This window comes from Panthera onca, chromosome E2 (assembly GCF_046562875.1).
Source record: "Panthera onca isolate mPanOnc1 chromosome E2, mPanOnc1 haplotype 2, whole genome shotgun sequence".
Classification (NCBI taxonomy): Eukaryota; Metazoa; Chordata; class Mammalia; order Carnivora; family Felidae; genus Panthera; species Panthera onca.
Window position 1 is genome coordinate 506821 of NC_138353.1, and position 24819 is coordinate 531639.

The following is a 24819-nucleotide window of genomic DNA, read 5'->3' on the forward strand; positions in this document are numbered from 1 at the left end:
CAACCGGTGTTTCCAAAAATAAACAAAATGCAAGACAACAATGACACACACACACACACACACAAAACGGAAACATCCACTAAGATGCCAAACACAGGAGCCGTTTACATTTTGCCACACCGACTCAGCTTTGCAGTACTTAGTACAGGGTTCTAGGAAACATCACGTGGTGCACACGTTTTTAAATTGCTTCACGTCATTGTCAAATGTGTGCATTTGAACAGCAGCATAATATTCAAAGCCCATGTGCCCTCGCTGACCGAATTTGTCATTTGCTGAACATTGACCAAGGCCTGCCAGGCGCTGAGCCCCGGGTACAGCAGCGCACAGTGGACTAGGTGCCAGTGGACAAGATGTGCACACTCGCCATTCCCCACTCAAGCCAGACTTACTTTCACTGATGAACATTGACCGTCCCTGGAGCAGTGAGTGGAAAGAATCTAACCAAGGCTGAGCGATGTGCACTTGCCTGTTTAAGAAAGGCTGATTTATTCAAGTCAGGGTTTGCATGCTGAATTTGAAGCGAAGAACAAGTTTTAAGGGCATTTTTTTCTTTGAAAGAACTCTGACTCTGAAAACAGCAGAGAAGACAGTAAGAATTCTCATGTTAGGGAAGAACCTAGCTGGGTACATTTTTTACACACAAAGACACTTGAAAAGATTAGGCTGATTCTCAACATGAATGAAAGACCTTACATTTCATAAGCCCTAAAACTGGTTGTTACAAAAAAAAAAAAATATATAATGGATGGCTCAAAATCAGAATGCACTGATGTAAACAAGGCAAAGACAAGCTTATTGGCTTTTCTTTAAAGTGTCTTGTACATTCAAAGACTATAAAAGGCCCACATTTGTGATTGTCATACTGAAAGCCCACCTGCTCTTCTCTCTACTACAGTTTGAAGGCTTTAAAATATACATAAGATGTCAATTATCAGTTCCCTCACCTGCAAACCCAAATTCAAAGAGATACTTATTTTTTTTTCTTTTTTCTTCCACAAAATATGTACTCTACTCCCCCCCCCCCCCCCCCCCGCCCCACCTTCCTTTTACTGGCTCAAAAGGTATATATGTGTACACACTCCCATTATGAAATCTTTTTCTCAAAAAGGTCTGGGCAGAGTCCTGGTGATGAGCTGTTGATGCTGCCACACAGACTTGCCTGCTCACGGGGACATACCCCAGCCCTAATACTGAGCCGTGTTGCTCTACGTACCTCCCTTGGGACTTGACCCTGTTACCTTCCTCTAGCCTTCTAATCCTTGTTTTTTTCCAACCAACTTTCATAAACTCAAATGCCTGCAGGGGCTGGGCTCTGTTTGAAGGGATGGATGCTGATGGTCTCAGCCAAGTGGTGCCACGTGGACAGGTAAGCCGAGTGTCGCAGGTCTGAACTTCTCAAAAGAAGCCAAAAATTTGGATCTCTGTGTGAAATCTCTTGATTCACAGGGTATTCAAAGAGTTTTAAAACACTGTCCATTAAGCAGGATGATCTGAAGGCTAGCTCTGTGATGCTCTCACCACTCCAGACCGTGTTGGTAACCAGTGGCTGGGTACCACTCAGGCCAGTCTTGACTTCCTCTAACCTCAGGGTCGCCTTCACCTGGCTGTGACAGGACCCTACCAGAAGCAGGTGCATTAGAAATCAGTGTGGCTTTCAAGGAATTCTATAATCATTATGGATAGCACAACTTCATTACACTCTAATTTTGTTAAATTGTTTGACATATACATTTAAATATATTACAGCGTTTATCCTTGTGGATATATTTCATCCTTTAAACAAAAAGTCATTTTGGGAGCCTCAGAACCTAGCAGTGCCCAGGCCTCTTCTCCTCCCAGAGGTCCTGGCTTCAGTGGGAAGGAGGGTGGTCTGTTTTCCTCTGGTTCCCTGGAGCGTGAGATGATGAGGATTTGCGCTGCATCACAGCACCCAGTGCCTGGCCCAGCAGATGCTCTGTGACAAGAGCTGGAGGACAGACGAGCCTGGGAAGCGTCCTAGTGGGCAGGTGTTGGGGTCTTGCAGGGGACGCTGGCAGAGGAAGGCACAGGGTGAGCCAAGCATGCAAGGAGTGAGGAGAAAGAGAAGAGAGGGGCCAGTGCTCTATCTCACTACAGCTTGAGCAGCATCTTGGGACTAGGCAGGCCGGGCAATTAACTCAGTTTGGCGGCTTTGGTGAATCGGGATTCGGAGGAGTGACTCTCCAGGCCCAGGGCCCTGGGCCACATCCTTGCCCCTGTCAGCCAAGGCAGAGGGTGTTGAGGGGAGCCTTCCATGGTGCTGCCAGCTCCCCTCCTCAGAGGTCCAGGTAAGGCTTCCTTGGCTGATTACTGCAGCCCTGCGGTGGGGTCTTGGCAGCGGCTGCAGCTCACATACTCGTTTGGTTACCATTCACCCATTCTCACTCACGAAGGGCTGCTCTGGGCCAGGTGCTGGTAAAATGCTGCAGTGAAGACTTTTCTAAGCAGAGGAGGCATCCCTCGAGGAGGTGAGGAGGCCCAGCATAGGAGTCATTGTGGAGACAAGCAGGAACTGAGTGGGCACAGGAGGCCAGCCTCCACCACCCCAGTGCCAAGAGCTACTGACGTGGGAAGAGATTCGAGGGAACTGGTCTGCTGGGCTTTATGTCATCTCAGCGTGTCTGTTTCAGAAGGATCTTGCTGGCTGTGGGTATTGGATGGGATGGAGGGGAGTGGACTGGAGGCAGAGTTCGCCTAGACACAGCTGCAGTCATCCAAAGATGGAGAAAAGACGATAGAAGAGAGAGAGGGAGGAGGGCACAGTTCAGTGCAGAGGAGAAACTGGAACAGGGCAAGCCTGGGGCCTTGGAGGGTGGAGAGACGGCATAGGGGAGGCTGTTGGTTTTCTTTCGCACTAGGGTTCTTTGGACAAGCTCAGGTGGAGGACTGAGGGACACCAGGCAGATGTCACTGGAGGGCAGTTGGTCCGTGGGATGCCGAGGCAGACATCTTCGGAGAATTCACGCAAGGATGGCTGGGGGTGGGGGGCATGGCAGTTAGGGGTCTGACTGATGCCTTGCTGGCAGCAGCCCCCACTCTCTCCTGCAATCCTGCTCCATCCCAGAGAGCTATGAACATGCCTCTGACTTAGGGGGATCGGAATGGAAACTGCATTGGAATAAACTCCTGGTCACCAACCAGTGGGGACACTGGATAATCCTGTCCATCGTGTGTGCTGTACCTGAAGACTCAGGCTGACTGTGGGGTCAAGACCCTCTCCCCCACCTTGCCACCTGAGCTTCGAAGAAGAAACTCCGCCTCAGCAGGATGAGAAAGAAGGTGCTTGGGAAGGGAGCTGAAGCTCACAAGAAATTAAGGCATGGAGTAGAGCCGGAAGCCCTCAGTGAGGATAAGCCAGGATGCTGTAGCGAGGCAAGAACAAGGTCCGGAGGCCCAGCTAGAGAGAGCTCCAAGAAGGCAAGTGCAGCAAATAGCGCGAAGGCAGCAGAGGGACCTGCATGGCCCAGGAAGGTGCCAGGGGACACAGGCTATGGATGGGTGCAGGAAGGAGGCAGCTTGGTCGAGAAGCAGCAGAGGGCTGGGCGGGGCAGGTCCAGAAGAGTTTTCCAGTTGAAAGGCGACTTATGGATGATTAAAAGGAGAAGGTCTCTGCTTATGTGGGGTCAGAGTCAATCCAACACTATCCAAGTTCAAAAAAAAAAAAAAAAAAAAGACACTTGTAAGGCTTTTGTTGGCGTGGGGGCAAGCGGTGCCCAGCGATGAAGGGGTAGGGATGGATGTCAAGCTGAATCCAGATGCACGTGGGCCATCCCCAGCAGTGGTGGGGTGAACTGAGGCACCTGGGTGATCCAACACCTGCTCTGGGGAGATCCAGGGTGACCATAATGCCAGATTTTTATGTGACATCTGTGGTTTGAAAAATGTTTGCATTTATCTTTAAAAAAAAAAACAAAAACACAAAGGTCATTCTGTGAGTCAAACGGAAACGTGTGCAGGTCAGTTTTGGTCAGTCCTAAAAATCCTGCCTAAAATCTTCCAGAAAGCAAGCAGATTAGTAGGTGTCAAGGGCTGAGAGAGGGGAGGTGGGAAGTGACTGCTAGTGGAGGTGGGAAGTGACTGCTAGTGGGTACGGGGAACCCATTTTGGGAGTGATGAAAATGTACCAGAATACATGGGTTGCACGACCCTATGCATGTACTTAATGCCATCGAATTGTGCATTATGGGTAGTTAAAATGGCACGTTTTAAGTTGTGTGTACTTTATCATAAAAAAAAGAGTGAAAAAGGAAAAGGTGGGCTGGGACAAAAAAAAAAGAAGAGGAAAGGGAAAGACCACATAGAAGAGCCCTGCGTTTGTGCCAGGCTCCCAGGGTCTGTGAGGGCAGGAGGTGGCCTTCCCGGGAGTGCAGGAGGGCCGGCAGGTGAAGGGCGCCCCCCGGAAAAGCTCCTGGAACTGGCGCTGGCGAAGCTCCTCTTCTGTCGCCTGCGGAACACAGACGGCGGACTGCCCAGCTGAGCGCGGCGCTGGGGGTCGCTGTCGCCCAAGGAACGCGGCAGGCGTGGCGACACCCAGACAAGCGGCGGGTCCCGGGTCGCCTGCAGGATGAGTCCGCCAGGGGTCGCTGTCGCCCGGGGAACGAGGTGGCGGGGGTGGCTGGTCCCAGGTTGTTCAGCTAGACGAGCCCTTCGGTGGTCGCTGTCATTCGGTTAGGTAAGCGGTAGGCGCGGCGACACCCGGGAGATAAGGTGGGTGTCCTGTCGTCCCACAGGACGAGCCCCCCGGGGGGGGGGTCACTGTCACCTGGGGTAAGCGGCAGGCGCGGCGACACCCAGAGACGCGGCGGGTCCCGGGTGACCTGTAGGACGAGTCCACCGGAGGTCGCTGTTACCCGAGGGATGCGGCGGCGGGGGTGGCAGGTACTGGGTCGCTCCGCTGGACTAGTTCGCAGAGGGTCGTTGTCACCCAGGGTAAGCGGCAGGCGCGGCGACACCCGGGAGACGCGGTGGGTCGCGGGTCGCCCCACAGGACGAGCCCTTCGTGGGTCGCTGTCACTCGGGTTAAGCGGCAGGTGCGGAGACGCCCGGGGGATGCGGTGGGTCCCGGGTCGTCCCGCAGGACGAACACCCGGGGGCCACTGTCACCTGGGGAACGGGGCAGGCGCGGCGACACCCAGAGATGCGGCGGGTCCTGGGTTGCCTGCTGGACGCGTCCGCCAGGGGTCGCTGTCACCCGGGGGACGCGGCGGCGGGGATGGCGGGTCCCAGGTCCCTCCGCTGGACGAGTTCGCAGAGGGTCGCTGTCACCCGGGGTAAGCGGTAGGCGCGGCGACACCCGGGAGACGCGGTGGGTCCCAGGTCACCCCGCAGGACGAACACCCGGGGTCGCTGTCACCCGGGGAACGGGGCAGGCGCGGCGACACCCAGACACGCGGTGGTTCCTGGGTTGCCTGCAGGATGAGTCCGCCAGGGGTCGCTGTCACCCGGGGGACGCGGCGGCGGGGATGGCGGGTCCCAGGTCACTCCGCTGGACGAGTTCGCAGAGGTTCGTTGTCACCCGGGGTAAGCGGCAGGCGCAGCGACACCCGGGAGACGCGGTAGGTTCCGGGTCGCCCCGCAGGACGAGCCCTTCGTGGGTCGCTGTCACTCGGGGTAAGCGGCAGGCGCGGCGACACCCAGAGACGTGGCGTGTCCCGAGTCGCCTGCAGGACGAGTCCGCCAGGGGTCGCTGTCACCCGGGGAACGCGGCGGCGGGGGTGGCGGGTCCCGGGTCGCTCCGCAGGACTAGCCCTTCGGTGATTGCTGTCACTCGGGGTAAGCGGCAGGCGCGCCCGGTTCTGGGGTCGCCCCGCAGTATGTGTCCGCCGAAGGTCGCTGTTACCTGGAGAACGGGGCGGCGGCTCCCGGGTCGCCCCGCAGGACGAGTCCGCCGAAGGTCGCTGTCACTCGGGGTAAGAGGCAGGCGCGGCGACACCCAGAGACGCGGCGGGTCCCGGGTCGCCCCGCAGGACGAGTCCGCGAGGGTCGCTGTCATCCGGGGGACACGGCGGCAGGGAAGCGGGTCCCGGGTCGCCCCGCAGGATGAGCCCACCGAGGGTCGCTGTCACCGGGGAGGGGGGGGACGCGGTGGGTCCCGGGTCGCCCCGCGGGACGAGCCCGCCGGGGGGTCGCTGTCACCCGGGACGCACGTCCGCTCACTGCGTGGCGTGCAGCTTCTGGTGGTCGAGGAGGTGGACCATCCAGGGGAAGGCCTTCCCGCAGACGCCGCACTCGAAGGGCCGCTCGCGACCGGAGGGCTCGCGGCGGCCCGAGGGCTCGCGGCGGCCCGAGGTCTCGCGGCGGCCCGAAGGCTCCCGGCGGCCGGAAGGCTCCCCGCGGGCGGAGGGCTCCCCGAGACCGGAGGGCTCCTCGAGGCCGGATGGCTCCCCGCGGCCGGAGGGCTCCCCGAGACCCGAGGGCTCCCCGCGGCCGGAGGGCTCACCGCGCCGGCCTCCATCCGAGTCCTGGGCCTGCCCTGCCGCTTCCTGGGGGTCGGCCTCTCCTGGCTCCTCGCCCCCGCTCCGGCGGGGCCTCTTGGGCAGCGGCTCCAGCAGGTGGATCTTCCGATGCTCCCCCAGGACAGAGGCGTGCAGGAAGGTTTTGCCGCACTCGGGACACGAGAAGGGCCCCTCTTCCAGGTGGCGCTTTTGGTGCTCCATGAAGTGGGTGACCCAGGTGAAGACCTCCCCGCATTCGGCGCACGCGAAGGGCCGCGTCCCTGGAGGGACTGGCGGCGCCGCTGAGCTCCCGGAGGAGGGGGCAACAGCCGGCCGCCCTGACTCTTCGGGGGAGGCTTTGGTGTCTTTGAGTAAGGGCAGGTGGGTGCTGCTGGCATCACGGTCCCCAAGTCCCTTTTGGGGACTACTGCTCTGAGCACTTGGGAGGGTGAGGTCTGCAACCAGGCTGGGCTGAGGGCGCAGGTGCAGGGGCTTCTCTGGAGCAGGCCCTTGGCCCCCAGGGCCCTGAAGCATAGTGTCCCTGGGGGCAGCCCCTGCCTGCCAGGCACTCCCTTCGGCCTGGGGAGTGTCCTGGGCCAGCCTGGGGAGACAGTGCCTGTTTTCCAGGGCTCTGTCCCGGACCTGCCCACAGGGAGGCTCATCCCAGACACTAGGCTTCACAGGCAAGCAGCCCAGGCCTGGGGAGGGTAAGGGAAAAGGGTTGTTAGTGAAGGGACAGAGGCTGGAGGCCACACTGCCTCCCCGCCCCTGCCCCCCAAGGGCTGCAGAGAAGGGCAGGCAGCCAGCTGCTGGTACTCAGTAGAGCTTTCTTGTTCTCCATCTTTCCCTCGCTTAAGATAAAGGGGCACGTGGGGTTGGGGGCAGATCCCACAGCCCCGGGGCCCCCTTGTCCTCACCTGGGCAGGCTGCTGAAGGGACCTCATGCTGCAGCATCCTCAGTCTGTCTGCCTTCATGCTGGGAGGCTGAAGCCCTGGTCAAGGGGTGGAAACGTTTGAGTAGCTGTTGGGGCAGGGGTTGCCAATATCAGTCCCCACTGTTGGTGTGCACAATCTGGAGGAGGTATAGAGTTAATCACCAAAGCTCCCCCCCACCCCCAACACTGCCATCAGCAAAGTCTAACCCTTGCCAGGCCCCAGTCCTCAGGATTGCTGTAGGACCCAAACACTCACCGAGTGAGCCCAGGGTGCAGGATGCCTCGGCCCCCGCCCTGGTGTGGGGACTCCGCTGGGGCTGGGCAGGCTGCAGCCACTCGCCCTCCTGGGGGAGCCCCAGCTCCGATGCCTGGAATGGCAAACACAGTCCCATTCAGCAACTGCCCCATGCCACCCACAGCTTGGAGCAGCCACCAGAGAGCCATCCACCCAGTGCCACTACAGCAGAGGGACAGACACCATTGCCTCCTTTCAAAAATCCAGGAATAGCGAAACTAAAGCCACTGCCTCCCCCCAAAAAAGGTGCCAAAAAAAAAAAAGCCACCAAACCAATAAATAGTAGTTAGTAACAGTTTATTGTGCGTATAGGAATAGTCTGTGAACTGAGAGCTTTCAAATCCAAGATTGATAGGAAGTTTGGAGGCTTATACAGTGAAAGTGAGGAAGGCATTTTAACTTTTTTGGTGACAGTTATTCCCTTTGTAATAGGTAATACTGGGGTTTTCCAGTGGCAGGGGTTGACTCAAAGTGATTATCTTACACTGCGTTTAGGAAGATGACCTAAGTTTCTTTAATAACCGCCAGAGGCATTTGCACAAGGTGGCCCAGATTATAATTCACTTGTTTTGCAAAACACACTAAATTAAGTTTCACTTACTGTGGCTTTAAGTGGCTTTGTCTGCTCAGGGAATGTTCAGATCTGGTTTCCTTTTTTATTTAATTTTAACATCCCAAATGCACATTCCCAGAGGGCTGTTACTAGGACATAATTTGAGACACACTCCCCCCCCCCCCCCACCTTGCAAAATGGAAATACAAGGCTCCTTTGTGATGTGTTCTATGTGTCCAGTTCTATGTCAATGTGACTAGGCTAAGGGATGACCTGATCGCTGGTAAAACATCATTCCTGGTATCTGTGGGGATGTCTCCAGGGAAGACCAGCATTTATACTAGTAGTCTGAGTAAAGGTCATCCTCACCAATGTGGGTGAACATCACCCAATCCTTTGAGGGCCCAAGTTGAACACGAAGGCAGAAGGGTGCCTTTATGCTCTCTGCTTGAGCTGGGACAGCCGCCTTCTGCCCTCAGATATTGGACCCCACCTTGATTATTGGCCTTTGGACTCAGACTGGGACTCCTCTGGTCCTCAGACCTTTGGACTTGAGGTGGAATCCCCACCAGAAGATCAGGGACTTCTTGGCCTCCGTAATCGTGTGAGCCAGTTCCTTATAGTAAATCTCTCTGCACTTGATCTTCGCCAAAAGTCCAAGAAGCAACAGTAAATCTCTCTTTATGTCTATATAAATCCTTCTGGTTTTGTTTCTGTGGAAAACCCTACCTAATACACCCTCACTTGAAAACCATTGACAATTTCATGGCAACAAGGTGGCATTAAGCAGAGTCCTATGTATGGAGTCAGGTCAATATCACTTATGGGGTTCTGAACTGTTCCTCACAGCTGCACTGTCCCTGAGAACAAGCGCCCCCCCCCCCCACCGCCCCGATGGTGGTGAGCAGCAGTGGGGCTCTAGGTCTCATCTGTCACCAAAGCACTCCTGTCACCCATCCCGCCAATGAGTACACAGATCCCACACAAAGTGACATCATTGCTTGCCACTGAATAGTGAGAATCTGAAACTTTCATCCAGGCTCTGGCTCACTTGCTGTATGGCCCCGGGAGCTTTTCCTCTCTGGGTCTCAAAGGGGATATCTGCGCAACTTGCTCAGAGCTAAGCACCTGGCAAGGGCTTCGCAAACTTCCACTGTAGTGGCTGGGTCATTCAGGCTTTGTGGCTAGAGAAAGAGCACAGTGATATCCCTCAATACAAATGAACAATATTCGAGAAAGTGCATTGGGACCAACAAGAAGTGAGAAGCAGGCAGGAGGTCAAGCCCATGTTGGAAAGGCCTGTCTTTGGTTGGTCTCTGCTTTCTGCTTCTCTCAACCTACCCTCCCAGGGTGCTGGAGTGCAGGTGCAGGGTTCTAAGGCTTCCCAGAGGCCCAGACGGGACTGATAGGTGCTGGAGACTCACGGAGGGAGGGAGCTGAGGACAGGGTGCAGTGGGAGGGAATTAAGGTATAAGATTCTTCACTTTCAGGCTGAGAATATATGGATAATGTGTTTGGCTGAATTATTGATTTTCTGTCTCTTGCTAAATACTAGTTTTGATTATAAAACAACATTTATTAAATTCTATAACAGTCACCAGAGAGGCTGCCATCTGCAAGGGAGTAGGCAGGAGTTCCTCTCCCTCTTCTTCCTGGTACTCCAACCACCTGAGACCTTCAGCTGCTGCCAGTCCTGCCTCCTCAGTGGCCGAGGCCATGACCATGGATGGTGGAGGGGTTAAGTGAGAGAGAAAGCCCAGGATGCGTGTGTGTGCGCGGGCGCGCTGGTGGGGGCGTGCTAGGGCATATTAGTCCGCCTGTCTTGGAAGCTTAGGTTGCCATGCAGAGATGTCTGCAGATATACAGACCTGGGCCAGGCACAAAAAATGGGATATTTCTGGGCCTTCTCTATATCTCCAAACACAAAAATGTCCCCAAAGTCCTGTTGGCCCTGGGGTCTGGTCGTTCCAGGGACAGTGTTGGGCAGTGAGTGAGACGTGAGGGCCCACATCTGTCATCTAACCAGCCAAGAAAAAGAAAATAAGAACAATGGGATATGTGAATGCCAACCAGCTATTTACTGCTGTTGACGGATTATTGTTAATGGCGTTAGTTGAGGCAGCAGAGCTGGGTTTATGTCTAAAAAAGACTTGCCAGGGGTGGGGGTGGTACAAAATAGATGAAGGGGTCAAAAGGTACAAACTTCCAGTTATAAAAAAGGTAATTCCTGGGGCTGTAACATACGGATTGGGGATTATAGTTGATAATATATTGTAGATTTATAAGTTGCTAAGAGTAAATCTTAAAAGTCCTCATCACAAGAAAAAAAATGGTAACTGTGTGGTGATGGATGTTAACTGGACTTATTGTAGTTGATCATTTTGCAATATATACATATATTGAATCATTATGTTGTACACCTGACACATATTAATTGATGTTACACATCAGTTATATCAATTAAAAATTAAAAAGAAAAAGATGTTATAGATACAGTTGGGGGAAAACAAAAAAGTCCTTGAAGCCCAGACCCTAATTGCAGTGCATGGAGATGGGGTGTGAGCATGTGTGTGATTTCCAAGGGGAGAATTCAGGATAGAAAAGGGATTTCCATCAACACATCTGGCTATGTGTCAGGCACTTGTGGCCCATCTGGGGCTGACTTATCCATCATGTGCCAGAAATATAATGCCCAGAGCCCATGAAACTTTTTGGAGAAAGGGGTTTCTCATGATAATGTTTTAATTTCTTTTAAAAGCTGACACATACACAAAATGAACATAGCAACTATTCCAGCCTGGAATATATTCATCTTTATACCAAATGGTCATAAAATATAACTTTTACTATTTTGTGGAAGCTCATGAATATAACTTTGATATGATTTTTATGGGGCAGAAATTCTTAGGACCCACAAAATTCCTAACACAACCCTGGGTTCATTGTCCTCTCTACTTTGGTGTATGCAGTGTGTATTGATTTCCTATGGCTTAGAGGCTGAAAACAACACAGATTTCTCTCACAGCTCTGGAGGCCAGAAATCAGTTTCTCTGGGCTAAAGTTAGAGTTGGCCAAGGCTCATTCCTTCTGAAGGCTCTCCAGGGACAGTCTGTTCCCTGGACTTTTCTCAGCTTCTAGACACATCCACATTCTTTGTTTTATGGCCGTTCCTCCATTTTCACTACCTCTGTGCACAGGCCACTGCCCTGTCTCCTGTTGTTAAACCTCCTTCTGCCTCCCTCTTTTAAGTACACTTGTGATTACATTTAGAATCCACTCAGATAGTCCAGGATAATCTCCTCTGCTCACATTCCATACTTAATCACCTGCAAAGTCCCTTTTGCCACCTATGGTAACATTCCCAGGTCCCAAGGATGAGGACATGGACATTTGGTGGGGCCAAGGGGGTTGGTGGAGTCATTATTCATCCTGCCACACGGTGTGTGTTTGAAGTTTTCCACGATAAAAAGTTTTACAAAAAGATACTTGAAAATATATTTCTAGGGTGCCTGGGTGGCTCAGTCGGTTAAGTGTCTGACTCTTGGTTTTGGCTCAGGTCGTGATCTCCTGGTCGTGAGATTGAGCCCTAAGTAGGGCTCCACGTGCAGAGCATGGAGCCTGCTTGGGATTTACTCTCTCCCTTTCTCTCAGTCTCTCCTCTCCCCTCTCAAATAAAGAAATAAACAAAAAAGATATTTCCTCCTGCAAGCCTAAAACAAGACAATTAATAACTCTTTTTTCCCCCTCAGCCATAGCAGGTCAGAGATAGAAACTCACACAGGTGAGTTCAAGGGCGGGGATGATCTGCCGGTGATGTCTACAAAGGTACACATGTTTCTTCGGTGGGATGGGCTCTTCTGCTGAGGGTGGGTGGATTATTCATCTTTTGTCTCATGTTTTCATTTAGATGTCTTTCTTTTGTTGTTGTTAATTAACTAAAGACTGAAAACGGTCTCCAGGCAGAAGAACATAGTGGCCAGAGAAGAAACAAAATACAGACTGGTGGGTCCTTCAAAAAACCAGCTATGCAAATCAAACCTCAAAATGATGCTAGACCCCAGTAGCATGAGTGGGGTGGTCTCTGGGGATACACAAGGGACTGGACTTTGGCTTGATGGGAAATATTCTCGTTTTTAATGGTTCTTTCATTTAACTTATCTTAATTTTACTTAATTGTATAAAATTGTTGTGTGTATGTGTGTGTGTGTGCGTGCGTGTATGTATGTATGCGTGTGTATGCACACATGTTCATATGCAGGTGCGAATTTTAACACATATATAGATTCATGAAACTACTACCACAGTCAGGACCAGAATGGTCCCACCACCTGGGGAAAACTCCCTCGTGCTGCCCCATATAGTCACACGTTTCATCAACCCAGAACTCCTGCCTGGTGTCCACTGATCTGTTCTCTGTGGCTATCATTTTGTCTTTTCAAGATTGTCATATAAATAGGATTTCACGGTATGTACCTATTGAGATTAACTGTTTTGATAGCATAGTGCCCTTCAGATCCATCCAAGTTGTGTGTGAATCAAGAGTTTCTTCCATAATGTTGCTGAGTAGTATTCCATGGTGTGCAGGATAAGTGAGTGTTTATCCAATCACAGGGACATGTAGGTTGTTTCCAGTTTGGGGCTAGTACAAACAAATGCTATGAATATTTGTGTACAGGTTTTTGTAGGAACATGAGTTTTTGTTTCATTTGGGTAAACACCCAGTCCCAGGAGAGGGATTGCTGGGTCATATGTCATGTATATACTTAACTTTATAAGAAACAACCAAACCATTTTTCCATTTTCCATTCCTACCAGCAATGAAACAGTTCCAGTTTTTCCACATCCTTGCCAGTACTTGGTGCTGTCCCTCTTTCTACTTTTAACCATTCCAGCAGGTGTGTAATGATGTCTCACCGTGGTTTTAATTTGCATTTCCCTGATGGCTAATGATCTTCCATCTTCCAAATGTGCTCATTGTGATATTCCCATTTTTAAAAGGTAAGCACATGACTCCTGTCCTTTTTCTCTCTGAGCATGGACATAAAAAACACAAGGAAGCCAAAGGTGCTTCCAGGTTGCTTGTGAATGGTGTAGAGGGGCTTGGGAGGGGAAGATGGCGGTATGGATCATGAATGAGGGGAGCCACACGACCCTGTATGAAAGGCAGGATGTCTCATGGACACCCAGGCTGACAGCCACCTGCAGGGGATGAAGATCCTGACAGGGGTTTCGCATGGAGGGTTAACATTTCAGAGACGGGCAGATTAGTGAGAGACAGAGGGGCCTGTGGTCTCGGAAAGGGTGAGGTCACAGAGGTGACAGGAGGTGAGAGCAAGGTGCTGTGAATCTGGTGCCAGGGGAAAGGAAATGTGGTTTGGCTTTTGTTTCTTTTGTGCTTTACCTGTTAACAAATCTACATGGTCTTCCCTGCTCCCCCCATGCCCTCCCCCACCCGGTTTTAATCACTCCGGTCCCTGCTGGAGGCCTGTCCCCATCACTCGGTGAGTGCCAGCCACACCAAGTTTCCCTGGGTCCCTGACACACACTTGATCCCAGGTCCCCTCTCACTTGGGGCCTTTGCAGGAACAGATCTTGCTGCAAGGGACACCCTCTCAGAGTCTTTCCCGGCTCCTCCAAGAATCCACAGGGCTTTCTGGTATAAGACTACTACAGAGAGTAACACAGATGGGACCCAGGCCAGGGCCCCCAGGCACCTATGTGCCGGCACTTGGGAGTGGTAGCACCAGAAATCATTTGACCGCCCAGCATGTAGTCGTGGGCTACAGCATCTGGCTCGTGTCTGGGAAAGGACTGGATGAGGGCCCAAGTGGAGGGGGATGAAGATGGTGTCTGTGATGTCTGCAGCAAAGCACAGCCCTATTTTACTGTATTTGGCCCAGCATTGAGCCCCAGCAGGTTTTGGGGATTTGTGTGACCACTTAGAGGTGTGGAGTTCAGGCTTCTTGGGAGTGTTGGGGACAGCCTTGCACAGAGCTTGGGTGGGATGTCCTTGAGCCTGTCACAGCACTGATGCTCGTGGTGCCCTGGGAATGTAGGAGCATGGAGCCAGGGGCCCTGGGCTCACCTGGCATGGGTCTTTCTGGTTCTTCCCGTCTTCCTCCTCGCTGATGCTCCCGTCCTGGTGGTCGGTGAGAGATACCAGAACTGGGTGGGAGAAAGGGATGGTGAGAGGCTTGTGGGCCCAGAGCCCCCAAATCCCCCAGGTTTCCTGCACCAGGAGGGCAACACATCCCAGGAACATCTCCGAAGACCCCCAGTGAGGCCAAGGTAAGAGCAATAGTGTGTCACTGCCTCCATCCTTCCAACAAGCTTCTAAATGCAGCCCCACCCCACCCCCTGCTCCAGACCTTTCCACGGCTGCCAGGCATGCCATGGTGATCCCAGAGGCAGCCGAGGACAGGTCTTCTCACCCAACACTCCATGCCCATGTGTGCTCCTGAGAGGCCCATGAAAAGGACATATCCTGTAGCACTAACATGAAAAGCCTGGACAGAAGTCTTTATGAGGTGGAATGTGGTCAGGTAGCAAAGACGGTTGAAGCAGAGCCCCCTTGGATCTACCACAAAACACATTGTAGAGGGACAAAAGCCAGGGCAGAATAACAGTTAACAGAAGGTACACCATTTATAGAAGGTTTAGGACTTGGGAAACAGAGCCATACACTGTTATGGATACAAAATAAGAGGAAAAAGTACAAACATGCACATGCAATGAGAGATTCAAGGCTTTGTCTCTGGAGCAACAGGGAGAGTAGGGTTGAGAGGACTGTGAGGGGACATGAGGATCCAGTGAACTCCACAGTGTGTCATTTCTTCAAATCAAGCTGCCTTTCAGGAGGTTAGGCTCTGAGATGGCTTCATGGCAGTTACACAGGTGTTCATTATAATACTTTCCATAGTTTTATAGGCTCAAAATGTGTCATATAAAAAGCAAACTGTAGTTTTGGAAAGCAATTGGGCAGTTCCTCAAAAAGTTATACATAGAGTTACCATAGGACCTAGCACTTCTCCTCCTTAGGTGTGTTCCCAAGGGAAATGAAAATATGTCCACACAAGTATCTGTATGTGAATGCTCATAGCAGGATTGTTCATCATAGCCCCAAAGTGGAAACAACCCAAATGTCCATCAGCTGATAAATGGAGAAACAAACTGTGGTATATCCATACAATGGGGTATTATTCAACCATAAAAAAAAAAATGAAGTACTGATATATTTTACAACACGGATGAATCTTGAAAACCTTATGCTAAGTGAAAGAAGCCAGACACAAAAGGCCACATATTGTGTGATTTCATTTATATGAAATGTACAGAACAGACAAATCCGTAAAGACAAAAAGTAGATTAGATTAGGGGGGAGAAGAGAATGGGGAGTGACTGCTAATGGTCTGAGGTTTACTTTTGGAGGGAGTAAAATGTTTTGGAATTAGATGGTGATAATGGTTGCACAACTCTGTGAATATATGAAAAATCACTGAATTGTGTATTTTTAAGTGGGTGAATTATATGGTATGGAAATTATGTTTCAATAACATTATTTTGAAAAAGCAAACAGGAAGGTAACATTACCAAAAAATGGCAGAGTAGGGAGCTCCCAAAGTTAATCCCTCCACAATTAAGCATCCACAATTAAGCAACAATTAAGCTGGCAAAAACTTTCAGACTTAACTTTTTGGGAACTTGAATCTGATTTAAAAAAAAAAAAAAACAAACTTACAAGGATGAGGGAATGCTTAATGAAGAAAGAAGCTATTGAATTTCAACTAGAAGGTTTTGTGGGATTTTTACTTACCTGCCTACCAACCCCACTCCCCAGCTAAAAGGGGCTGTGGGGATGGCAATCCATATTATTGGTGTGGCTTGCTGAAGCCACAGGGGGCAGGACATATCTTGTTCTCAAAGAATTGCATTTGTGTGTTTTGACCTGTCTGGTGACTCTCTGAAGGATTGGTTCAGGAGGTTGCCTTCCTTATGCCCTCTCAGAACCCTCAGGACTGGAGTGGCCTCCTGAACAGCATTTGCCAAAAGCATTTAAAGGCACATACTAGTCACAACCTGACATACTAGTCACCTGAAACAAGGGATAAGTGGAGCAAGCAGCAGTGAGACCAAAAAGCCTAGGAAAGAAGAGTCTGGAGAAAGAAGTACATGTAGGAATAAGGACTTTACTAGAGAGTCTAGCAGGCCATGCATATGCTCAGGGCTAAACACATGGTAGGAAACATGAGAAGATCCCAAGCTTTCATCTCTGGTTGATCTTTAGACCCCATTAACTGGGAAGTGAAGACTTAAAGATAGTTGTAAATGGAGTGGCTAAGCATTGAAGGAGGACCTCAACTCAGAGCCAACCAACAAAAACCAGGAGAGTTTTGTTTTGTTGGCTCCAGGCATTTAAGGAAATCTCTGTCACATCACTAGCTAACCACTAAATTCGTGAAACAAACTTTAGTGAGCACACACAACAAAGAATGTAGTTTTTGCAAAAATAGTTCAAAAATAGTTTAAAGAAGTTATCAAAATAAACAATTAAATCCACAATAAGCATAAACAGGCCCTGGAGAGGGAAGAGAATCTGATATCCAGAGTTATCACATTATATTATCAAATACTAAAAATGCCCAGTTTCCAACAACAAATTAAGAAGCATACAAAGAACCAAGAAAGTATATCTCATTCACAAGAATAAAAGAAACTAATGGAAACTATCCTCGAGGAAGCCCAGACATTGGACTTAACTAGACAAAGATTTGAAATCAACTGTCTTAAATACCTTCAAAGAGCTAAAGGAATACATAAACAAAGAGCTATCAAAAATCAGGGGAATTGTGTTCTCAACAAATAAAGGATATCAATAAGGAGAAACTATAAAAAGGAACCAAATAGAAATTCTGGAGCAGAGTATAAGAACTAAAATGAAAAATTTGCTAGAGAGGTTCAACAGCAGATTCAAGCTGGCAGAGAAAAGGATCAGTAAACTTGAAGATAGGTCAATTAAAATTGTACAGTCTGAGGAGAAGAAAAATGAACAGGGCCTAAGGGACTTGTAGGAACACCATAAAACATACCAACAGACATATAGTGGGAATCCCAGAAGGAGAAGATCAAAAGAGAGTGAAAATATTTTTTAAAATAATGGCTAAACTTCCTAAAATAGATACAATACATGAATCTACACATTCAAGAAGCTAAACAAACTCCAGTAGGATGAACTCAAAGAGACCCACACTGAGACATGCTATAATCAAACTCTCATGTGGTTCCACATATCAAAATCAAGCTTCGTACTGCACCATATTAATAGATCACATGATCATCTCAATTGACGAGGAGAAAGCATTTGATGTAAGCCAGCACCCTTTCATGATACAGCATCATAATTTTGAGGGACTGAAAGCTTACCCCCAATCAAGAATGTGGCAAGTATGTTTGCTTTTACCACTTCTATTGAACATTGTACTGGAAGTTCTAGCCAGAGCAATTAGGCAACAAAAAGAAAAAAAAAAAAAAAAACGCATCTAAATTGGAGAGGAAGGGGTGCCTGGCTGGCTCAGTGGGTGGAGTGTGTAACTCTTGATCTGGGGTTGTGAGTTTGAGCCCTGTGTTCGATGCAGAGACTTCTTAGAAATAAAATCTTAAAAAAAAAATAAAAATAAATTGGAAAGGAAGAAAAACTATCTGTATTCACAGATGGCATGAGCTAATTAGTGAATTCAGCAAAGTTACAGGACACAATATCAACACATAAAAATTAGTGTGTTTCTATAAACACCAGTGAACAACCCCAAAAGGAAACTAAGGAAATTTCATTTATAATAAGAATCAGTTCCACTTATAGACTCAAAAAGAATAAAATACTTAGGAATAAATTTAGCCTGGGAGATACAAGACTTGTACATTGAAATCCGGAAAACTGCTGAAAGGAATTAAAGAAAAATAACATGATTATTTATTATTATTATTAAACACATTCTGTGTTCACGGATTGGAAAATTTAATATTGTTAAGACAGCAAAATTATTTAGTGATCTACAGGTCCAATGTAATCCCTATAAATACCCCAACAGCCTTTTTTCCTTCTTTGCAGAAATAAAAAGCTGGTCCTAAAATTTATATAAAATTTCCAGGGACCCAGAATAGCCAAAACAGCCCTAAAATAGGACAAAGTTGGAAGATACATACCTCTTGATTTCAAAATTTACTACAATTTTCAAAATTTGCTACAAGACAAATTTGGCATAAAGAGAGACTTGTAGAATGGAAAGGAATTGAGAGTCCAGAACTAACAGAGTCCAGAACTAAGAGAGTCCAGAACTAAGAATCTACGGCCAATTGATTTGTCACAAATGTACCAGGACCATTCAGTGGGGAAAAGGAGTCTTTTTAACAGTGGTGCTGGGACTACTGGTAATCCACGTGCAAAAGAATAAAGTTGGACCCTTACTTCATACAATATACCCAACAGTGCCTGGTGGTTGCCAAAGGCCCATCCTTGGATCTTCCTGCTGTTTCTGTTCACCTGCCTTTTCCCCTCCTGGATTGGCTGTGCACCCACTAGGTGTCTGGTATTGCCCACTGTCCAGGAACCACCTGATGGTGGATGCAGAGCTCTTGCTCTCATAAAGCTCACATAAACTAGGACAGAGAACTAGGACATATGCAGGGAAAGGATAAACCCTAAAAACATCGCAGAGAGGTAAGGACCCCGAAGAACATGAGTGGCATCTTGCAGGGCAGCCTCTCAGAGGGATGGATGCCTGAGCCAGGCCTTGAAGATGAGCTGGCTACCCCTGGATCCAGTGAGGGTCAAGGCTGCAGACTGTAGGGAGAGAAGGCCCTGGAGGCAGGTGATCAGAGCACCCAGCCAGGACAGGATCTGGGGTCAGAACTGCTGCAGGGTTGGCATAGGAGCTGACAGCTCCCTCTGCTTCTGTGTGAACAGAAGGTAGGATGATGGTTGTGGGGAGTCATTAAACTTTTGATTGCTGAGGCAACCATTTCAAATACATCCATCTGGAATAAACATATTTGCAGCTGTATGACACAGCTTCCAGCAAAAAAGCAGATAAGGAATTGGGCAGCCCCCACTCATGGAGGTCCCTCTTTCGGAAAGCCCTGGGTAGTCCAGATAACTGACAGTTTGGGTGACCTAGTTCTCCTTTCTCACACTCTAATTACCACTCTTCTGCTTTAAATTAGCCAATAAAGAGTATATTTCTAAGACCCTAGACAGCCTCCTTCCAATAAAAGTAGAGCCCCAGGCGTGTGCTCTCTCTCCCAGTGCTCTCCCTCTTGTGCCTGAGAGCATCACTGTCAATAAACAGGCTGCAGTGGGCACAACACTCCTGGGTACCCAGGTTCACGGCTGGGCCAGAGGGAGGGACACACTATGGACTAAAATAAGAAGAGACCTGTTCTGTTCAGATATTTTTCCAGACACCAGCCATCAGGAACTTTGAGTGGAAATATTGGCTCTGTCTTCACCCTGCATTTGGGCCACAGCGACTGGAGAGGACCACTCACAGGAAGGAGAGTCAGGCTCCCACTGGATTTCATCTGGGCTTTAGGCACCCTGTCCACAGCCCTGCCCCAGCCAGCCCCTGGGCACATCTCATCCTCAGTGTGCATCTCTTCCTGTTCCTTCCCACTCACTACCCTCCGGGAGGTTCCCCACCCAAGGAATGAAGCCTAATCTTGAGACAGCATGCAGATGCCACCTGCCCATGTCCCTGACTTCCAGGCAGTCACGCAGCAGGTAGAAACGCCTTCTTATGCCCAGCCACCTGCTGCTCCAACTACCTCACTGTCCACAGGACCACAACTTGTGCAAAACATGTACACAATCCCCCTGCTGAAAAATGATACAGAACCTCAAGATGGCAACAGCAGAGTATTAATGCTAGCCTGGGCCTCCTAAGTGTGGCAGGCTGTGTGGGTCCACCAGGGGCCAGATGCAAAAGCTTTTTGGCCTCTTTGTCCCTGGAACAGTGAGTTCCAAGGGCCACTTTATCTGCCTTGCACGTCTTCATGATGCCACAGGAACCCAGGAACAAGAGTCCATGATGGCATTCAGTGCCTCCCAACTTGGACTAGGGTCTTGCCTCTGCAAAACGGGACATGCAGCTTTCCCGAGCACGTCAGCCAGCTTCCTGCAGGCAGTGTGGAGACCTGACACCCCTGTTTTCTGTAGATTTCGAGGCTTTTCTGAACCGAGGGCCTGAAGACACCCTGATCACAGCACCTGTGCCAGGCCCTGAGTTGACCTCCTCCAGATGTTGTGATGGGGTCTGCACTTTTGTTGACATTACTAGGAAAGAGGGAACCCATTTCATGGGCCTGGGAGGCTGGGAGTTCTAGAGTCACAGGGGCAAGAAAGCATGAGGACAAAGCACCTGTGGGGGAGAGGGGAGCCCAGGTAGCATCAGATCCGCCTGTGGACCTTGCAGCTATCGGAGTCCCCTCCATCTGTTGAGCTCCCTCTAACACCCATTCTGTGACAACTGTGGCCCCAGTTGTCTGTCTCCACAACCAGCCTGTGGGCCTCTGAGATGGGTCTGTGTCCCATGGACTGGATGCAGGGGAGGGACTAGCCACCTCCAGGATCCCTGGACAGGGCCTGAGGTGGGAGGCACGTGGTCCACAGCATCTCGTGTGGGCTGAGGGACCCGGGGTCCTTCTGACGGAGAGCAGACAAATGCAAAGCCACAGGCCAGATGGATACATGGTAAAATGGAGGAATCCTCAATTACCGACTGAGTGAGAGAAGTGAGGCAGACAGAGGTGTGCAGCACAATGACATTTATGTAAAAAAAAAAAAAACAAAATCAAAAACACAGGTGTGTGATACGACAATGTGCACTGGGTAGGACATGTACAGGCAGGGGTTCTGCTCAGATGGTCTGGGGCGCTGCTGGTCGGGAGGGGGAACGGGACAGGAGCGGGTGGGGGGTGGGTGGGAGCAGTGCTGGGTGGATGCGACACTGTGAGTCCGAAAGGAAAAAGCAGCGCGATCCTTGGGCACCGGGCCACAGAGACACTGGCCAGAACCCAAACCCGGCACCTGCTCCTCCCCTGCAGCCACTCGCTCTCAGGGGTGAGGCCCGTCCCCTCACCTTCCTGCTGCGACATCTGTGTGAGGTCCTCCACCAGGCTAGCGGCCTCCCTGCAGGTGCGAGGGCCCTGCGACTGCACCCAGGTCCTCATCTTGCTGGGCAGCGCACCCAGGAACTGCTCCAGCACCAGCAGCTCCAGCATCTGCTCCTTGGAGTGCGCCTCGGGCCGCAGCCACTGGCGGCACAGCATCCAGAGCTGGCCCAGCGCGCGGTGTGGCCCTCCTGCCACGCGGTACTGGAACTGTCGGAAACGCAGGCGCCAGGCCTCGGTATCCCCAGGGCCGGCCAGCTGAGGGGCCCTGTCCTGCTCCCTCAGGGCTGGGGTCTGGGGACTCCTGGGGGAGGCGAGGGCTCTGGCCAGCGGGAGCATCTCTCCGGCCTCAGGGGGCAAGCGAACTGGATCCCAGGACAGTCCCAGCAGCTCCAGACAAACCCAGGTGGCGGCAGGCAGATGCAGTCAGCAGTCAGGGCCTGCAGAGAGGGGCAGGCGCAAAGTGGCCACATCAGATGGTAGCCATCACCTTGCTCAGGACTCCCCTTGGCTCCCCACCTCCTTGCCCTGACCTCCAGTTCCCAAGGAATTGATCTTAGCCCTCCCCATCTCATTCTGACCTGATCTTACACATGGCCCTCACAGGCTACATTGTGAAGACAACACACTGGTCACCCCAGGGCCTTTGCACCTACTGTTCCACCCACACTCCTCTCTGATGCTCATCCCAGCTCAGCTGTCACCACACCAGGGTGTCACCATGCTCTGGTTCAGAATGTCACCCTTGTCTCCTCAAGCTCACTGTGCTGTCTTCACAACCCTTATCTCATCATGAACATATCTCATTTCCCTACTTAGCTTAGTATCCATTTCCATCCTTCATTCATTTAGTCATTCAATACACGGTTTACAGAGCATCTAGGGGAACAGGATTCCTGCCCTGGTGAAGTAGCCAGCACTGCCCAGCAGAACTTCCTATGGGGTTAGAAATGCTCTCCACCTGTACTGTCCAACGTGGTAGCATCAGCTACATGGGGCTCCTGAGCACTTAAAATAAGGAACTGGAGTTTAAATCCCCTTTAAATGGAAACAGCTGGATATGCTATGCAATAGCGCAGTAGAGGCCTCCTGCCTTGCCTGTAGCTTTCCGGCCTTTTCTACTTGCCTATGCTGTCTACGTCTGGCCAAGTTAGAGCTGAAGGAGGAGGTAGTAAGGAGAACAAGGGAGGGATAGAGACTTTAAAAGCAGAGGGAAAGTGGAAAGGGCAGGGAGAAAATAGCATTTTGTGCATTTTCCAAGCTTCCTATAGTGAACATATAACTGAAATGTTAGTCATAAAAATAAAAACGAGCAGGTTTTTTTTTTTTTTTTTTTTTTTTTTTTTAACACTTGTACTCTGTGCTGATCCGATGATGAAAGTAAAAGCTGGCACGACCTTTCTGGAAAGCACTGTGGCAGCTTGTATATCAAGACGATTCTGGAAGTTCGCATGCTGTGGAATTTATCTGAAATTGGGACAAAGATTTAGGCACCAAGATTCACAACAAAAGTGCCCAAAAGTCAAGCCTGGCGGGATCAACTGCCCTCCCATCACATGGCAAAGAATTTAGGACTGCAAAATACATGGTAACATTACATGCTCAAGGGAAGCACAGACATGACATACAGATGGCATGAGGTACAGGGGAGAGTGGGATGCAAAATGATGTATGAGGGTCCCAAAAAGGGCCACTGGGAAAGAGGCCCAAGGGTGGCCAGCCATATGCTCCGTGTTCTTCCTAGTCTCTGAATGTCCCCCAAATGGTATTGTGATCATGTGGGGGGAGGGGAGGAAAGAACAAAACCATTGAGGAAGGATTTTTAATGACATGGGAAATGCTTATGACAAGTGAAAAGCGGAGGAACATTCCATGTGATTTTTTCCTTCTGGATCCTCTGGAGAACTTCTCATGTGCACGTGTGTGGGTTTTACAATCAGGAAGAAAGGAGAGGTGTACCAAGGCTGGGAGGGCAACTCACGAGGGCTGTGCCCTGCCAGTAAGCTTCAAGCCTGCTTTCTGACGCCAGCACCCTGACTGGGAGTTTACAAGCTCTGCCACCCCTGCTGAGACCACAGGCAAAAACACTCTTATGCTGTAGTAACACTTTCCTATGTGTAGTTTTTAAAAAGTAAAAGGGCCCGTTCGCAGCTCCACAAGGTTCAAGCAGCCATTCTGCTCTGGGATCTCAGACCTTACCCTTCTCGCCGGTGAGCAGGGAAGTGCGCCCCGGGCAGATTCCAGGGTGGAGAACTGCAGCCCCTCAGCACCCTCCGGGGTCCTGGGATGAAGTCTACGTGGGGAGAAGCTGAGTTTATGGAGGATCTAGAGGGGATCAAGTGGGGCCCCTAGCTGAAAGCACCCGAGGCCTATGGGCACGTGTCTGGGGTCCACAGTGGGGGGATGATGTTGTCATGTGGGGGTGTGGACCACATGGGAAGCCCAGGCTGATGAGGGGTCCTGAAAGATGTAGGGGTCTTAGGCTGATGGGGCGGGGACTTAACGTCTATGTAGCAAGGAGGCTCTGGGGCCTACGTAGGGAGAGCTGTGGTCTTGAGGTCCTGGAGATCCACTCTGGGGGTAACCTGGATTGATGTGGGGGGGGGGTCTCTAAGTGTCACTTGTGGGGCTCCAAGCCACGTGGACAGGCCAGGCTTACCTGGGGTGGGCACTGACATCTGCTGCTGACACTGTGTCAGGTTCGGGGCTGCTGGCTGGTGGGGGGGAGGGAGGGCTTGGGCTGGGCGGAGGGGGGTCCGGAGCGGACGAACGAGGGTGGAGGGGCTTTCTGCCCTGGCTTCTGGGGAGGGGAGATGCCCACCGGGGCCGGGGCTGGGCGGAAGGGCGCGCCGCGGCCCCCTGCCCCCTCCACCTCAGCCCCCCGCGTGGCCTGCGAGGCTCGCCCGTCTCCCTCATCCCGGGGCACCTCGGGGCCCCCCGACGGCTTCCCCGACCCGGCTCGGCCCCGCCGCCTGCCCCGGGCTGTGCCTCCCGCCCGAGCCCAGACTCGTCTCCACCCGCGCTTCCTCTAACGCGATCCCGGCCAGCGCCCGCCGACTCCGGAGCCCTCGGCCCGCGCCGCGGCCCCTTCCCGCGGCCGGCCAGCCCGGCGGGCGCACTGATGGACGAGGGACGGGCGGCGGGAGGGCCGGACGGGCCGCGGCGGACTCACCGCGCGCGGGCTCCGCTCCGGCCAGGGCCGCTCCGTCATGGCGGCGCCTCGGCTTGCGAGCGAGCCCTGCCGCCGCCGCGCGGACTACAACTCCCAGAACCCCGCGCGCCGCGGGCGACCGCCATTGGCTCGGAGGGGCGCACAGAATCGTCCCCGAGCGTCACGCGCCACGGGCCCCCTGGCGGGGAAGGAGGGGTCGTAACGCACGGGACTTCGCCGACCAATCGGAAGCCGCCCGGAATAGGTCC

General features: G+C 51.3%; 1 protein-coding gene across 1 annotated transcript; it reads right to left on the reverse strand.

Annotated features, from left to right (window-relative positions):
• Positions 1 to 118: 118 nt before the first annotated feature.
• On the reverse strand, positions 119 to 24713 carry ZSCAN1 (zinc finger and SCAN domain containing 1). Its single transcript, XM_078439228.2, has 7 exons — positions 24059 to 24713; positions 23599 to 23692; positions 21369 to 21839; positions 14324 to 14403; positions 7647 to 7758; positions 7313 to 7447; positions 119 to 7270 (listed from the first exon to the last, which is right to left on the reverse strand). Exons 3-7 carry the CDS (start codon positions 21736 to 21738, stop codon positions 6174 to 6176), a joined length of 1794 nt encoding a protein of 597 aa, XP_078295354.1. The 5' UTR covers positions 21739 to 21839; positions 23599 to 23692; positions 24059 to 24713; the 3' UTR covers positions 119 to 6173.
• Positions 24714 to 24819: the final 106 nt, after the last annotated feature.

Excerpts from the sequence above, each read along its gene's own strand:
- ZSCAN1 (XM_078439228.2), bottom strand. The coding sequence starts at position 21,738 with ATGCTCCCGCTGGCCAGAGCCCTCGCCTCCCCCAGGAGTCCCCAGACC. Across the intron at positions 7,759-14,323 it reads ACCAGAAAGACCCATGCCAG|GCATCGGAGCTGGGGCTCCC; the intron begins GTGAGCCCAGGG and ends TTGCCATTCCAG. Across the intron at positions 7,448-7,646 it reads CTGCACCCTGGGCTCACTCG|GGCTTCAGCCTCCCAGCATG; the intron begins GTGAGTGTTTGG and ends CCCCTTGACCAG.